The 18,262-nt window shown below is 40.5% G+C and overlaps 1 protein-coding gene across 21 annotated transcripts in view; it reads right to left on the minus strand.

The window, feature by feature from the left end:
- PEX5L (peroxisomal biogenesis factor 5 like) overlaps positions 1-18,262 on the minus strand; it is a 622,944-nt gene that overhangs the window by 4,340 nt on the left and 600,342 nt on the right. For all 21 annotated transcript variants that reach the window (XM_072961590.1, XM_072961582.1, XM_072961619.1 and 18 more), the window contains 6 exons: positions 10,192-10,308; positions 7,850-7,993; positions 4,775-4,845; positions 3,219-3,416; positions 2,378-2,543; positions 1,839-1,996 (listed from right to left, as the gene is read on the minus strand). In XM_072961590.1, the coding sequence (XP_072817691.1) occupies positions 1,839-1,996; positions 2,378-2,543; positions 3,219-3,416; positions 4,775-4,845; positions 7,850-7,993; positions 10,192-10,308 (854 nt within the window). The remainder of the gene's footprint in view (positions 1-1,838; positions 1,997-2,377; positions 2,544-3,218; positions 3,417-4,774; positions 4,846-7,849; positions 7,994-10,191; positions 10,309-18,262) is intronic.

Genomic DNA, 18,262 nt, shown 5'->3' on the forward strand with positions numbered 1-18,262 from the left:
AACAGGCACATCAGAAGATGCTCAACATTGCTAATTATTAGAGAAATGCAAATCAAAACTACAAAGAGGTATCACCTCACGCCAGTCAGAATGGCCATCATTAAAGAGTCTACAAATAATATATGCTGGAGAGGGTGTGGAGAAAAGGGAACCCTCTTAAACTGTTGGTGGGAATGTAAACTGGAGCAGCCACTATGAAGAACAGTATGGAGGTTTCTTCAAAAATTAAAAATAGAATTAGCATATAATCCAGCAATCCCACTCTTAGGCATATATCCAGAAAGGAAGAAAACTAATTCAAAACTTATATGCACCCCAGTGTTCACAGCAGCACTATTAACAATATCCAAGACATGGAAACAACCTAAATGTCCACTGATAACAAAGTGGATAAAGAAGTTGTGGCATATAAATACATACATACACACACACACACACACACACGTGCTCGCACACACAATGGAATATTACTCAGTCATAAAAAGAGTGAAATAATGCCATTTGCAGCAACATGGATGGACCTAGAGATGATCATATTAAGTGGAGTCAGAGAAAGACAAATATATGATACCACTTATATGTGCAACCTAAAAAAATGATGCAAATAAACTTATTTACAAATAGACTCACAGACAGAAAACAAACTTACGGTTACCAAAGGGGAAAGGAGAGGGAGGGATAAATTGAGAGTTCGAGATTTGCAGGTACACACTACTATATATAAAATAGATAAATAACAAGTTTATACTGTATAGCACAGGGAACTATATCCAATGTTATAATAACCATAATGGAAAAGGATCTGAAAAAGAATATATATATATATATATATATATATATATACACACACACATATTTGTGTATATAGATCTGGATCACTTTGCTGTATACCAGAAATTAACATTTATCCTGCAGAATAATCTTGCAAGATAGATATTATTACCTCTCTTTTTTTTTTAAACGCAAGTGGAGAAACTGAGGTTCAAAGTTTTGTACCCAGAGCCATAAAACTAGTAAGTGGCAAGCTGTGATCTGAACCCAAGCTTGTCTGATTCTAAAAGCCTGGCTCTTTCTGAGAATGAGCAAGTTTTAAACTCTACAAAAATATAAACCCTAACATTAATTTCTCCCCCCCCAAGCAATGAAAGTAATACCTGTATTTCCTAGAAAGACTAGGAAAAGAGAAGAAAATAAAGCACCCAAACTTGTATTACCCCAAAGAAATAAAGGTCATTTACGGTCCATGTCAATGGGGAACAGACAGACGATACAGACCTGAAGGTTAATGAGGCGTCACCAGTGAAAAAGAAAGACATTTCAAGCTCTAAACCCACCATTTAATTTTTTCCTTTTTAAAAAAAAAACAACAACTAACTTTACTAGTAAATTAGGCTTAGAACACCTGGATTCTTGGTTCTGCTTTGCCAACAACTAGTCCTGGGACCTTCTTGAGTCATTTTGCTGTGGTCCCCCTGCCCCAGCTTCATGGTTTTTTTCCTTACCTGGAAATGAAGGGTTGGATGGCTCATGTTTTTCAAAGAGTTGCCCTTGAGGGTGTTAAAAACCCAGATAACTTGTCCTCACCCCCAGTCAAGTCAGAATCTGAGCGAAGGGTCTGGGAATCAACATGGCACAAGGTGCCCACATGACTGCTACCCTCTCAAGGCTGAGAAACAGAGAGGGAAACTGTTCCTGCTTCAACAGGCCACACGACTTGAAGGTTTGAAACTTACCCTTAACACGAGATTACTCTACAAAAGGAGGTATTTTTACTGGGAAACATTCAACCTCAGCCCCGAGCATGGCTCTTGGTTGCCAGCCCTGCTGCCATACTTCACCTGTAGGCTCCCAGGTTGATGCAGCTTATCCCCAGGTTGTATCTGGACCGGATGAAGCCCGGCTGAATCTCCAGCGCTCGCGTGTAGGCCTCCACTGCTTCCTCGCTGCGGTCTCCATTTGCCAAGGTCGCCCCCAGACGATTCCATAATGAATAGTCCTGATGACAGAATCAGAGCTCTCTGACAACCCATACAAGCCACAGCGACAGAGCATCCCCACACCCCTGCCAGAGAAGGATGATAGCTAAAAACGTATCATCCAGTGCTCATGGACACGACTGGTGAATTACTCGAAAACCTTATTGGACACCCTCTGAAATGACTTTCCTTCCTCAGAGAGCAGCTACCATTTGATGCTGTCAGGTCAGGCAACTCATGTTTCTACTTTAGGTATTTAAGTATTAACAACCAGGTAGCATCTCATTAGTGTTGATCACTTTAAACCACTGGATTCAGGGAAGTAAAATGTAGCGTAAGTTTCCTAAGTCTGGCCTGTGAAAATTAACAGAGATCCTTATGGTTTCTTGCTGTGCACTTACCTCTGGCCGAACAGTTAACGCAGCATTAAATGCATCTATTGCTCTGTTAAATTCTCCGCTCAGGTGGAACAGTACTCCCAGACCTGTCTGTAGATCTGGGTCAATCATATCTCCATTTTGGTGGGCAGCTTCTAGATATAATTCCTTCACTCCTTCCAGAACAGAGCTACAAGGTTAAAAAATTAGATTTGTTATCCAAATAGTCTGAACATAAATGATTCACTATTATGTTCTCTGTTCCAGGAGAACATTATAGACTGGGAAAATCTTGCTTAAAATAGCTTAATGAGAGGATTGTGAATACTGCATGTTAAAAAATACCTGCTAATTTTCATGAAATACTTTGCTGTACACAGATAAGACTGTGTTAAGTAAGGTCTTCCCAAGGAGAGTTCCACTGAGCCTCTGAGTCCAGTGTAGAAAACTCCAGGGCTAAGTTTCCTAAGGCCTCAGTGAGAAAGAATTTAATGTCATGATTTATTGCTGATAGAAATAAAATTCCCAGAAGAAAGGACTTTCACTTTTCCCCATATCTAATTCTCAGACTTTATAAAACTTAGCTCATTGGTCTTTATTATAACTTATTTTAGGTTGTTACATGTCCAAAGCATTTGGCTTTGATGAATGGTACTCAGATAAACGTCTGTGAGTGTCCACGGGGTAGATCACTTGTCCAACGTTTGGCTCTGGTCTCAGCATCAATCTTTTAAATTGGTGCTGCTACTTCAGCAGAATGCTGTCCTGGAGACCATCCTGAAATGCGTGGTGGTGGGGACCTGAGGCTTGTTAATTGCCCTGAAGGTGATGAACTGTGTACATGAATGCAGTTTAATGAGGATACCTGTCAACCGGAGACTTAGACATCCGCCGGGTGAGGCCTGGAGATCCCTTCGTGCTCTTCACAAGGTATTTGTACTTTGGATTTTGTTTAATCCAGTTCTTTAAAGCTTCACAGGCATCCTGCTGATGGCCAGTGTTAGTGTAACTCACAGCCAAAGCCATCAAAGCTTTCAAGTTGTTGGGCTGCAATTCTAAGCACCTGCAAGAAGACCAAAAATAAATAAATAAATAAATAAATAAATAAATAAATAAATAAATAAAACCAATTTCAGATTTTTTTTTGGAGCCAGAGTCTGAACAGTTCTTTAGAAAATTTGAGGTCTGTATTAATTAAACAGTGCAAAAGCATTGCTAAGTTTATGTTAAATCCCTGGAAAATAGCACATTTATCTACATAGAAATTGGGAACTATGTACATTTTTAAGTAAGTTATAACTCATCCTGAGGAGTGCCAGGTTTGGTAATTTTAATGAAATGGCTTAAAAACTGTAGAAAATGTGGCTAATCCCTGCACATAATTTATTAGTAGCTATAAAGTGTATCTAATGAGAAGTAGGGAATACCACTATTTTAATGCTGCTTACTATCAATATATTAAATGTATCTCATCCACAAAGCAAACTGACTTGAACTAATACTGGACATTCAGAGATAGAGGACAGCGCAGTGTTTTGTAAAGGAGAGGGGATTCCCTTGTTTCCAGATGTGGATTTAGGAGGCACAGGCTATCGCTGCTCCCCCTCATGCTATTCCACTGGCCTCTGGCAAGGGCTTTTCAATCGTTGATGTGCATGAGAATCATCTGGGGATCTGGTAAAATACAGAATCTGATACAGCAGGCCTGGGGTAGGGGCGGCCTGAGGCCATGCAGGTCTGACAAGCTCCCAGGTGATGAGATGCTGGTAGTCCCTGGATAAGACTTTGATGAGCAAGCCCTATGTAGTACCTGTATCAGTTATTTAGGAAGAGATTATATCTATATATTTATATCTACATATTTACTTTTTTATAAGAAATGGTAGGGGAAGTGAAAGTTTATTTGGTAGGGACTATTTTTCCAGGATTTAAATAGGGGCTCTAATCAAGTAAGACGAGACGCTACACCCACCCAAAGCGGTCTAGACCTTTAGTCAGGGGCTCAGGAGTTATACTTTCCGGCTGCTGAAACTATCTCAGGAGATTCTCCGTAGACATGTGGACCTAAATTATAGTGAGATTATTTTGAGTACGTTTTTCCTGAACAAAACTTTCAGGTGCTGACGAAGTCTGGAACGTTAAAAGGAACTATTGATTCAGTGAATCTATTTTATGGCTGCTTTTGACATAGATTCTCTTGTGCCAATGAAGGTCAATTGATTTGTAAATGGTAAAACACTACGACTTAGAAACACGGTTTCTTCATAAGTTCTTGCTTTCCAGAGCTAAGTCTAAGTAATACTTGGCATCTGGTCAAATTCTTTACAATGTACTTAAGGGTCAAAAGACAAATCTGAAACAGCAGCAGGTCCATTTAGGAGAGTCCACCAGGCCCATGAGTTTGCACTTAGCTTCACCTACCTCTGGAGGGCAACAATCGCTGCTTGTTCGTTTTCATTCTCTGCTTGGGTTATCCCGAGGAACTGCCAAGCCTGCAAAAACAACCCATGTCAACATTGCAAGAGGGGCAGAATCACTCACACGCTCTTGTTGGTTTGTTTACATGTGACAGATCCCTCTATGCAGAGCAACCTGTCTCGGATGTGAGAGCCTTGTAAAAGGGAAAAATATCACATGCATTTCTTCATTCAAACTCTCTTGGGACATCTGGGTTAAGATTCTCTGTCACTTACAAATTCGCAGTATTTATTCCCCATGGGAACCTCTGAGTTTCTGAGGTTTCGTGATATTAGGTCTTAAAACCAAAAGAAATAGATAAAACTATGCATCTGTTAGGAAAAGAGGTAGAAAAATAACTCAGAAATGTAGCTAAATAGCCTAAAGTTTACAATAAGGAATCTCAAGATGTACAAATTAATAAATGAAAGTTAGCTTGTATAAATGAAAGTCAAGCAGGTATTAGAAGAGGTAACAGGAAATTTAGGAACCAGGGAAACAAAACAACCCCCCGACAATGTGTTCACTACTTAATATTAGTCACTGTTAAAAAGCATAAAACAGATATAAAGGCTATATAATGTATATATAATTGTACAGCCTACATTTACACTTCATACTGTACATAAGCACTTTCATGTTTTTATAAAATCCCCTATTTATAATCTTTAATTTAAATTTTGTTAAACTGATATCCCATTATTTCCCTAACCAGTTCCCTTGTTGCTCTAAGTTGTTTCCAGCCCTTTGCTGTTGTCAATAATGTGAAGAATATCTTCAGGCAGATTTTTCATGGAAATTTTGAATGGAACAAATTTGTACTTTTATCCTTGTAAGAACCGTAATGCTCACACCATTACAAGAACAATACACACCAACAAAACCTCTCATTACACACATTGTTCTCACGTTTGCTGGGGGCGTATCAGTCTTAGGGATTTAAAAAGATTTGTATCAGAATCTTAGGGATTTTAAAAGGTTTGCATAACTCTCCCACCTTTGAGAATCAACGCTATGAACATTTTAAAGCAGAACTATATGAAAACATGTATATGAAAGAACTATATGAAAACATCTTAAAGCGCTGTAAAAGTTGTATTGGCTTTTCCCCTCATGGGTTATTATTACACATACCATAAAAACTCAAAGAAAATGCTAATTATTCACCCCTTTCCAGAATAACAGTGACTCTTTTTAATCTTTTGAATCTATACAGAGCAGTCTTTATTTTGATTTCACCTTCCACACATCTCAGAATGCTTCTTAAGAAAAGACTGATGAAGCAATCTTTCTCTGGGGCATCTTCCAAGCCTTTGGGTGTGGTATCATTTTGACTGTTCACAGATCATCTATTATCTTAGCCTTGGGGTCTCCAGTGATTCAGAAGCCTTGGGTCCTTCCTTGTCTAGGATCCATTAGTTACCAAGTGCCCTCATTTTCTCAGTCATGAATCTGGGATAATAATGTATACCTTAAAAAAAAAAAACTTCCCAGCGTGGTTGTGTCAAATGATATAATATGTATGAAAACATACAGCGTGTAGAAATGTAAGATGACATTGTTTTGTTGGGGGTGTAGGGTGGGTTGTAGTTTCCTATCAATGCATTGATTTTCTTTTCCCAAATGATAGATCTTTTAAAAAATTGTAGTATTTTGATTCAGAATTCCAGTTCTCATTTCAATCTCATTTCACTATCAACATTTTGACTAACAAGATACTAGGAGCTTTATCTAGTGATCAGTTTACTTGTAATTTCTATACAAACTAAGTACAACCAATAATAATAATGAAGGCTAAATATGTACCAGGCACTGAACTGAGCACTTTATTTGTATGAACTAATTTAATCCTCACAATACACAGTGAGATAGTTATAACCGTGATTTCCATTTTACATGTGAGGAAACTGAAGCTTAGAGGGTTTAAATGGCTTGTCCTAGATGGCATGGCTCATGGCTGCCAAGTGGTAGAGTGGGCGTTTGAACCCACACAGGACAGCAGAGCTTCAAAGCTTAACCATGATTCTGTACTGCCTTCTCAGCACTGTATATATGTTTCTGCAGATTCCTCTGGGAATATCCCTTCTGTTTCCTGAAAACCACTCACAAATGAAAAAAGAAGCCCTTTAACCTACCAGCATCTGATTATAGGCCTTCACAGTTTGAGAAACATTGTGAACCAAGACAAAACTGCAGAAGCCTCTTCAGTGGTCTCCCAGCCTCCCTCTCCAATCACCCTTCACACCTCAGAGCAAGGGGTTTTTCTAACATGCAGATCTGGTCCTGTCCTTCTCCCACGGTGGCTCCCCGGGGCTTTCCGGCTGAAGTTCAAAATCTTGCCTATGTCTTCTTGCCTCCTCTCCTGCCACTGTCTCCTCCCTTCTCCCCACGGACCTGTGTTTTGTGTCCCTCTGCCCACCCACGAACCATTCTCTCTTAACAACAGCTGATTCCCCTGCTGTCTTTGATCCTCTCTCCTTCCAATCTCAGCTTGTCAGGAAAACCTGGGGCAGGATCCTTGCTCTCTGCTCTCCTAGTGTCCTGTGCATCCTCTGATGTTGCATTTATTACACTGCACTCATTACACTGCATTGATTTATTTACTTGTCTTCCATATGGATCACCAATGTGTCTTTTCAACTGTTCCATTTTTTCCCAGCTCTTCGATATTTTAAGCCAATGCCTGGCACAATTCTTGGAACATGGTATGTGCTCAATGAATGTTGACTGAGTAAATCAAGGGTGAGATGTAGTGTGGCTCTAGACCCAGACAGAACTCCAGTCTGCCCCCTGAAAACCTGCGCTGAGCCTCCAAGTTGGCAGTTTTGATTTTTCATTTCTTGTCCCCACCCTTTATTTTGGGGGACCATAGATTTCATTAAAAAACAGGTATCTACCTATATGTAACTTTCAAACACCTATCTGACTTAACTTCTTTGGGAAGCTTTACACTGATAAAAATGCCACCCAGTAGAGCTCTGTCCCTTGTTAGCACAGCAAACCCCTTCCTGAGCCTGGAGGGATGGAGGGAAATGGTACCTCTGCATCTCCGGGGTCCTGAAGAATTGCCGCCTCCATGAACAGGATGGTGACTGGCAGGTCTCCTTCCTTCAGCCTTTTTAAGCCTTCTTCAAACGCTCCTGGCCAGTCCTTGAAGGGGTTTTCAGTGTGAAAGTAATACCCCTACAACACAGGGAAGGGCCAACATGGATCCACTGATTTATCTCTTCATTGTTACATCCAGTCAGTTCTTTTCAAATCTGAATTGATTTTATTTACTTAAATTATTTAATTTCAATGAAATTGAAATTGATGTTTTTCCTTTTTATGACTGTAGTACATTTTCACTGGGGAAATGTTAGATAACATTCTGTTATTGAATAACTATAAAAAGAAACAAAAAGTTACCCATAATGCTGCCACCTAAATATGACTGCTGCTAATATTTTAGAGTTTGTGTTCCTTCTGATATTTCTTTTGTTCTTGGTACTTTAGCTGTTTCCCCCCAGGATTTAAAAAATACTGACTTTGGGGACATATTTTTGCTAAGTGCTGCCACTCAGCCTACCACATACTGTACATCTGCATATATATAGTGGTCCTTAGGAGGGCTACAAACCATTGTGATAGCTAAGATTTTTTTTCACCTTCTATGCCTCAAACCATTTGTTGCTCCACTGAGAATGCATGTTTTAAAACTTATAGACCTTTTTTTATTGTAAAAATTTAAGCAATACAGAACGTATAAATAATCAACTAGTATTTTTCTATATGTATATAAATTAAACAAATCAGTTCATACTTATAGCTTAAGCCTTAGTTTTAGTTATTAAAATTATTTATATTATGCTAAAATTATTTAATCAATTCCTTTTTGATGGACATTCAGCTTACTTCCAATTTATTTTTTTGTCATCCTAAATAAAATTACAGTGAAAGCCTCATGCTCAAACCTTTGTGTATGATTACCTTAGGACAGACTTCTAGAGAGATTTAACACACTAAAGGCTATGAGCTGTTTTGAGGCCCTTGATACGTGTAACTGAACTGTTGTTGAGAAAGTATGTCCCGACTTACACTCTCAGCAGAAGTATCAGAGATATTATTTGTTGCAGCCTTAGCAGAGATGATCATAAAATCCTTCCGATATGATAGATACAAATAAGCTAGTCTGTTGATGATGCTACTAAGGTTTTTAAAATACATCAAATGGAGACCTTCATTCTCTATACGTGCTTAGAAAGACAAAACCCTTTGTCAGAATCCACAGGGTGTGACCAGCACGTGCAGTGGTGTTAGGGATCTGGGGCCCTGGCCATGCCTCCCTCATGTGCATGGATTAGAACCCAGAGACTGATGTTGTGCATCAATGTTTTCTTGTCTCACTTAGTTTTGATTTCTTTGTGGAAAGAAGTTATTTTTAATGAGATGGTTGTTCTGATTTTAGGAGATTGCCTGGAGTATTGTGGGACAAAGAATACTGGGAAGAGGAAGGCATTTTAATGACTATGTAGATGGCTAGTCCCCTAAAATCAGACTATTCAACATAATCCCCAGCATCTAGAAAAAACACTCAATGAACATTTGTTGCATTGAACTGAGTATCACGAAAGTTATCCAGAACCGAGTATTGGAGTTTCTCCGCCAGAATAAACTGTAACACAAACCTATACATATATATTTCCCCTGTGTAAGAAAATTCCACATCCCTTTCTAGCTTTCAAGTCATTTAAACTTGTCTCAAGTGAGTTTATTTTTCCCCCCAAGTGCTTTTAAAAGCATAAATCCTAGAGCAACTGGGACCTTCATGGATAGTTTGGCTGGTTACTCTGGACTCACACATGTGCTGGGCCTCTCGTCAGGGAAATAGCTCTGAGGAATCCCCCTGAAACCTGACCTGGTTGTGTGAAGGGCATCTTTTCCATGGATTTTTTTGCTAGCTGCATAGAGACCACCTGTGAAATACAGCCCTAAGCCCCCTCTTCACTCCCCTGCCCACTGGTACCACTTCCGTTAGCTCTTCAACATGGGTCACGTGGCGGACTGATAAAAAGCCTGGCGAGATTAGCCCAGTTCTTGCTCCAACACACCCTCCATGTTAGTTCAGGAACTGGCCAGCCATCAAGATCCAAGCTCTGGTTGGCTGCCAAGCCGTCTGTCTGCACATTGGTAAAGATGAGAATTCCATTCCAGCTTTGCTGCCTTCACATACTGGATGATTATACTGTTTATCTACCAGAATTTCTCCTAGGTCAGATTGACATTAAATTTTCTGTTTAATTCTTGAATGTTTCACAAGATAGTTATCAGCCACTTTATAAAAATATGATCGAAAGAGGCTGAGAAAACCGGTCAGCATATGTAAAAAGAGAAATGGTCACCTTCTCGCTGGCTGAGACTGTAACTTGGTTCTGAGCTTCCTGGTTCTCGGAGATCCAGTTCCTCCGGGCCATTTCTTCCCATTCTGCTTGCATCTTATCCCAAAACTCTGTATCTGACTAGGAGACAGGAAAAATGAAGAGAGATGGATTTAAGAACATGCCATATCATTTGGTTTATTTTCAGAGAGACAGTTTTCTTCATCGGTCAACATGAGTTCTAAGGAGGAATAAAATGTGCAAACTGGCCACATCCAATGATACTCATGGTTGAAGAGCTTCTGGAGGGTACTTGGTGGTCAAGATGAACTTGATTAGTTGTGACTTATGCCAAATTCAGCTAAAAATCCATTACTTGAACAGTTTCAAGTGTGGGTACCAGGCACAAATTTGGGGAGGGGCGGTCTTCCCTAGAGTTGCTCCTAGGATATGAGGAATTAAGAGCAACTGCTTTGGGACTGGCTGGGCAGTGCCTGGGGAGGCAGCTGCCATGGACAAGGGGAGCAACACTGGTTGACCCTACACTTTGCCAAGCACTGTGCAAAGGGAAAACTGAGCCTAGAGGGTTCTGGTTGTAAAGCTGGGATTGCACAGGGTTTAAACCACAGTCTGGCTTGTAAGCCCACGCTCATCACCTTATGGCAGACATGGGCTCCTGGTGCTGATGGCTTTGGGTATAAACTCAACTGAATCTTTTCTATGGCAGGATGATGTTTTGAAAAATAATACTTTGTATTTTTCTCTTTATAATTTTTCTCTACATCTTCCAAAAGGGAAACTGACCGTTTTCTCTCCTTTATTTCAAGGAACGTGTGTGTTCCTGGACTGAAGCAGAATTTTTCTGCAAGATCTGTCCCTGATTGGTTTCTATTTTATGAAGCCTGAAGGGGGTACTTTAGGTGTCCTGGGGAGGGGGACAAGGGACAGGTATCTTAAAGTACCGAAGAGAGGAAGGGGAACTTCCCAGGGGTGGGGAAAGAGAAGGAAGGAGGTAGGTTCTGAGATGAGTGGGAGATGATGCTTGGCTTTTAGGTATTTCCCTGGCAAATCTACCCAGCCTCCAAGAGGATGAGAGAGGCTGTGCTGGGAACTCTGATCCCCATATGGTAGGGAAATGGAGAGAAACTGGATTTCAAGGAACCACTGGGGGCTTGGTTAGCTGTCAGCAGTCAGCATGGCAGACACAGGGTAGAGGCTCTGTCTTTGTTCTCTGGCATCTCTTACGCCTTCCAGATTTGGTGCTTGAGACTAAGTTACCTGCCAGTTTGGTAAGATAGATGCTTGGAAACTACCTCTTCCTTTAAAGAAAACAAAGAAATTGGTATTCCCTGAACACCTGAGTCTGGGACTGGGATCCAGTTTCTCTGCAAATCTCATTATCTATGATGTTAAATCCTGTGATTTGTCACTGTCGCATCACGGTTGTACTTTTACCATCTAATCCTCCCAGCCTCACTCTCTACTCCACCCTCATGCCTGGGTGGTGGTTGCTTGGTGGTGGGACCTCTTCTTCAAAGTTGCTCTGAATAGTAATTGTAAGCTTATTTCTTCTGAATACAGATGTGCAAGGAAAAAGGGTCAACCCAATGTGATTAATCTCAGGCTACTAAATAAATAGTACTTCTCGTTCTTGTCTTTTATTATGTCCAGAATACTTATTCCTACCCCAGAAATGGGTCCTGTCCCTCCAGTGGAGGCCTCCCTCAACAAAGGCTCAGGGCAGCAGGCATCTTGACAATCTGTGCTGAGATGCTAGAAGCCCCATGGAATGGCTACCCCTTATCCAGGTTAAGGTTAGGAATAAAATTCAAGATTTCTTTTTCAGTGAGTCTTTCTCGCAGAATACCAAATTATGCAAACAGAATGATCTCAGATATTCAACAGCGAGATAGAAGACTGGAAGGAAATATCCTACCATGTTAAGAGTATTCTGTCTTTGAATGAAGGGATGATGGTAATGTTTTTCTTGCTTCTTTATGCTTTTCTGCACTTCCTGAATTTTCCGTAAGTATGCACTGCCTTTATAATTTTAAAAAGGTTAAAAAAACAGTACAAAGAAAAATTATCTTTCCTTTTTAAAAATACCATAAAACCTGCACATTTAGATACTGAGGAGATTCATTTTCTTGAATAGCTTTTCAAAGATTTAGGTTCAACTTGTCTGCAGAGAAGTAAAGAGAAATCTATCAAATGAATTTTATAATGTTTACTGACTTTCCCAAGCCTCCTGATGGGAGATGTGAAATGCCAATGACTTCAAGTACTTTCTAAGGCAGTTATGTTCCCCTAGTGAGACTCCTTGGAATCTAAAGCTATTACAAGTCTTTTGAACGACAGAATGAAGAAGATTTTATAATGTGTACATCTGGATTACCAACGGATGCATCACCTTTCCTGCAGTTTCAAATTAGAGCAGTAGATGCATAAATAAGACTGCTGTGGCAAGAACCCCAGTTGAGGTGGGGCTGCCAGGCTCTAATTTAATGAGATACAGCAGGACTGTTACCACTTAGAATAAGTTCTGCTGACTAATTAAAGTGCACAGCATAGTTTCATTTAATTACAGAAGACTACTTTTAGCACAATCAATCTTCTCCCGGTCTCAAAATCCAGACTTCATTCAAGTAACTGCAATTAACACTGCTTATTTTTTTCTATTCCTAGTCAATTTCAGAGAAACCTGAAATGTATTTGAATTTTTAACATTTTAGACATGACCGAGGGCATTTTATGTATTGATGATTTTCCTAGCTGTTCTGGAATTTTGGTAGCTTATTTTTTTTATACCCTACAGGTAGTAAATTATCTTCTTACACCAGAAATGAACTATTGTTTGCAATCCATTTTCATTCTTGAAGTAGCTTGCTGATGATAACAATGGTAGGTAGCCATTAGAACTTGGGATGTATAGCATAGTGGTGAAGAACAGAAGCATTCTCCTCATAAAGACCAGGAACCAACTCAGACTCTACCACTGACCTTTTGCAGGTCCCTTAACATCTCCAGGTCTCATTTTCCTTATCCTTAAAATGAAGATGGGCTAGTGATGATCTTGGTTAATCATTATTAGGACTAAATGAGAAATATCCATGGCATAAAGTATGTAGTAAATGCTCAATGAAAGTAGATGTGCTTATCAGTGTTTTTGTTCCACCGAGAAAAGTATAAAGAATGAAACAAAAATTACCTACAATCTCAAAGCTCAAACATCTGTGAGTATTCAGATGTTTTAATTTTCTGTATGTACATATCCTCTTCTAGATACCTTTCTCCCCTTCCTTTAAATCTTTCCTTTCTACCTAATTATTCAAAAATAAGAGCAAGGTTAAGATTATTTCAAATATGGACTGTTATATAGCAATTAAAATGGTATTTATGAAGCATTTATTGTAACATGGAAGACGCCTTGAGTTATGCTGTTTCTTGTCATGTAGTATGAGCACAATGATGGAAAACAACCACAAATGATGTGTGAGGAAAAAAAGACTCCAAAGAAATGCACCGAAAGTACTGTGTTCCTCAGCTGGGGTTAGGAGTCACTTGCCCTGTCATCTTTCCTTGTACTTTTCAACAGTTCCCAAACTTCCTATTGCTAGCATGTGTTATTTTGGTAAGAAAGTAAGATTTGGTTTAAAAAAAAAAAAGCTTACATCTTTTCAGTTTCAGTTCCTCCATGATGTTTTCTCCAAAGACCACACGCTAGAGCAATCTCTTGCCTCTCTGAATGCTTTCAATACTGATATTCTGGATCAGCGGTTTGGAAGAAGAGAGGTGTGTACTAGAGGCCACCATTATCCCTATGAGCTTGAGCAAGTCATTTAAACTCATCTGTACATCACTTCTTGTCATTCGTAAAGTGAGAAGACTGGGTTCATTTGACAATAGCTCAGGCTTCTTTGGGTAGATTGCCTCAGAGGGTCAGAATAAGGGAGAAGAGAGAGATTAGTCCAGGATCTGTTTTTTGTTTTTGTTTTTGTTTTGTTTTTTTTAATAAAGGGGCTTCTAGCTTGTTCACTGATCTCTAAAATTTATATTTTAAAGCATTTTTCTAAAAGTATATTTGACATTTTCCTTTCAATTTTAGATTATAAACCCAGTAAATAAAAATTCCTACAAGGACCATGACAAAATTAAATATTGATCAAGATATAAAGAATAAGAAAATAAGCAATTTAATTTAGAACCAGGGACTTTTAAGGGATAGCAGCATATTATCAGCTCCCATTCACCAGTCTATTTTGGTCACTCTTGAGTTAAAATAGTGTTCCTTTTAATTTTGTGGTCAAGCATATTTGTTGATTAGAAGGATCCTGGGGTTGTGTTGTGAAGGAACTGATCAGTGTGAGATTACAAGTCAATTCTGCCTGTGAGGAGTCTGACTTTCCTTTTGCCTCTTTAGACATCCGTTGATTAACTGTCACTGGATCAAAACTGAAACAAAACAAAACAAAAACCAACCAACCAACCAACCAACGCATTCTGTGTATGCAAAAGAAAAAAGAGTACCCCTTGCATGGTGAGGAATGAAAATCGCTATGGAAATCTGGACAAAGTATTTGCCAAAATAAATAATTTTTGTTGAAGCAAAATTATGTGCATGATTTAGGGACCTCATCACTCTGGCTCTGGTAGCCCAAGCTGGTGAAGAGTGCCTGACATGTCCCCACTCACATCATCTGTTGACTGACAACTTAGTATTAGTTGAGGGTTCCATGCAGCTGCCCAGAGAACATATTCAACCTGAGGCTGCAATCAAACGTGTGCAGCACCCTGATCAAGGACAGGATAGAACTGTGATTGGTCAGAACTAGTCTGAGCTCTGGGGGTCCCAGGTAGTGAGGGTCACCGACAAATTGGAGTCTCTTCAGGCAAGAGTGGATGGGCAAGAGTAAACCTGTTTATGAAGCAATTCGCCTGGTAAAGCAAAGCTCAGAGGGGTGCTGAGCACAGAGCAAGCGGTTTAGCCTTGTTTTTGCAGACAGCAGAATTAGGGTGAATGAATGGCAGTTCCAGGGAGACAGAGTTATCAAACACAACATGAAGCTGTCTGAAAATGGAATGGGCTGCTTTCTCCTCAGAAGGATGGGTTCCCTGACGTTAGAAGTCTTCAGAGACACAATGACCAATGTGAGGAGTGCTGTACAGATGATTCACAGAAAAGTTTGACCTATGGTCTCTTATGACCCTGAGTGTCTTTGCTTGCAGTGTTATTAATGGATTGATTTACTGAGTCGAACAGGGAGGTGCAAAATGAATAAAATCTCTATGAGATGAGAAATGGATCTGCCATGTATGCCCTTTTCTCAAGCTAAACAGTATAGGGAGGAAAACAGATGGGCTTTGGCATCAGGTTTAACAGGCTGCATTCCTATCTAGGCTCTTTGTCTCTTTGTCACATTGAGACAGGGAGGAAGGGGGCAGGGCGCAGCCATTCAAGAAATGACACAGCTATTAACACCACAGTGGTGGAAAATCCAACTTCCAACATGCCTTGAAGCCCAAGATGGGGGGAGGTTTGAGTTCTGGTAGACCTTGAGCTTCATTATAAGTTCATCGTACTGTATCAGCATGGTAAATGACAGTCCCACAGGTGCCATGACAGTCCCGATGCTGACCATGAAAGATCAAAAAGTGGGTGGTGGCCCAATTCCTGGGGATCCTAGCCCCTTCCTCCACGTAGTTGGGGATAATCCTCCCACTTGTTAGCATATGAAGTTACTGAGCCCATGAAAACTTACAACCCTACACCTCGTGGCTGCTCTCCTTTTTGAGTGAGGCGGCCTGCACTCTGTCCACAGAGTGTGTATCTACTTTGACTTTAAACTGAGCACCCAACCCCCACATCTTGTGGCCTTTCTCCTGCCTTCTGAAACAGCCTGCACTCTATCTATGGAGTATGCATCTCTCTCCGTAAATCTACCTTTATTCAATTGTGTCTTGTTCTTGAATTCTTTCTTGCATGAAGCTAAGGACCCATGCTTGGCGGGGCACCTCCCAGGGACTCAACCAAGACCTGGGACAGGGCCATCCTCTTGCCTCACATTCTTTTTCCTGTATCAACATGACCTTTGGCAATTTAGTTCATCTCTGTAACTCAGTTTTCTGGTCTGTAAAATATAACAGTTCTCTTAGAGTGGTTGTGCAGATTAAGTGAAGTAAGTACAATAAAGTGCTTAGAATTTGTAACATAAAGATCTAAGGAATCAGCAATTAATGTTATTTTGTATTGCAAATGAAAAAGAATATTTCCCACGATAGAGAGAGGACGCAGTCTCACAAACTGTAAACTGTATGGTTCGGAAATGAAGAACAAAAACACTGGTACTAACACTCAGAGATTTTCCGGTTGCCTCTGGGTTAGACATGCTCCCCTATTTAATGGAGGCGGCCATCACTGCTGATGTTGGTAGGAACCTGGGCAAACAGCCTGAGGCTCTCACCAAACAACACGCCAGCTGTTGGCTGCAGGAACGTGGGGAGGAAAAACTGGAAGTGATGGGAAGGAGAGGAAAGGGCACAGAAGGCTGGAAATAATTCAATACAAGGTTTGAGCAGGATGTCAGAGGCAACCAAGAGTCATTTCAAACAGATAATCTAAGAGAGTTTCCTGTTTTTTGCTTTCTATTCTTCTTCACCTGCAAGTGGCAAAGGAATGAGAGGAACGGAGTATTAAAGCACAGTGAGCAAAATCTGTTGTCCAAATGGGCAGGGGTCGCTTTTCAAAGGGCTTTTAGCATATTCATCAGCAAATGAGCACCTTTGCAGAACCAGAATTTCACAGGATATCTCTGTTTGTGGCTCCAGCTGGTATTTGCATTCACAACAAGGTGCCCTGGAATGGGGTTTGGGGACTAAGCCTGGGGTTTGCTGCTACTTTGGGAGTAAGGTCTTGTAGGCCAGTTTCTCAGAGGCTGCTTATGTCTTGCAGGCCTCCGGCTGCAGTTCAGGCTGCTAGCCACGGGAGACTACAGGGCTGCTCTACCCCAGGCGTGTGGAGATGAGGAGGGCCCTTGGGTGTGAGCCTTGTCTCATGCTCCATGTGGTGAGTCACAGCCCACGTGATGAAGAAAGGGGCAGGTGGATAGCTGTAGTGTCAGACCTGACAGTTAGCTTTCCTTCCTGTAATGCAAGTGCCTGACTTAAGCTTTGATTGCCACTTCAAAGAGACACCCATTTTAAAGATGGTATCCTCTTCAAAGAAGGCTATCTCGAATAAACACATGGACAGCCATGAAGACTCTTTTGTTTTAGATTTCTTGGTTGATTTTGATAACTGACCATTGGGAGGAGTGTTTTTTTCTCTTCCTGAGCTTTAAATTCCCACTGTCATGTTTTAAATTCACCAGTACAGGGTGAGCACTTGAAGCCCTAGGCCCCGACTCTCCACCCCAATGAAAGGAGAACCTTGGGCCCACATTTGTACTATTTCTCGTTCTCTACCTGTGACTTTGCTGTGTGGCCCCAGGTGTGCCAAGTAATTTCCAGGACGTGTAAGTAATAAACCTTTATTTTTCTTTTAGAGTTTCCTGATGGGTCTTGCTGAGGGCATCTTGCAATCATAATAAGAAGCACAAGGGCCAGCCCAGCCACAACATTGCTTACAGACAGGCTGAGACAGGCTCGGAGCAACAGTGAACCGCAAGCAATGCGCCTCGGTTCCAGGGGTTTTCTCCTTTAGCCATGTCTGCAAGTGGGGAAGGTTACTGGGAAACTCCCTACCAGTTTTATAAAATAAGATGTGAGAAATATTTGCTAACCCAAAACTATATGTTTGTGCTTGCATCATAGCAGTATTAAAACAAAACAAAACAAAACATCTAAATGTGGAAGGTCAAAACACCTACTCTTTAGAAGGTCACTGTGCAATGATACAATTAAAATAGAGGTAACTGTAGTTCAGGAGAGGGTGAACAAGTGTTGCAAAGAGAGAGAAAATCACTTGATCAAAATCACACTATTATTGGTAAACAAAAGATCTGGAATTCAAGATACTCCATTCTTCCTTTTTAGGGCTGACCGCATCTTCCAAAAATGGCCTCAGTGTTATTTCTGGTCCCACATCAGAACTTTCCAC

Source organism: Vicugna pacos, chromosome 1, assembly GCF_048564905.1.
Source record: "Vicugna pacos chromosome 1, VicPac4, whole genome shotgun sequence".
NCBI lineage: Eukaryota > Metazoa > Chordata > Mammalia > Artiodactyla > Camelidae > Vicugna > Vicugna pacos.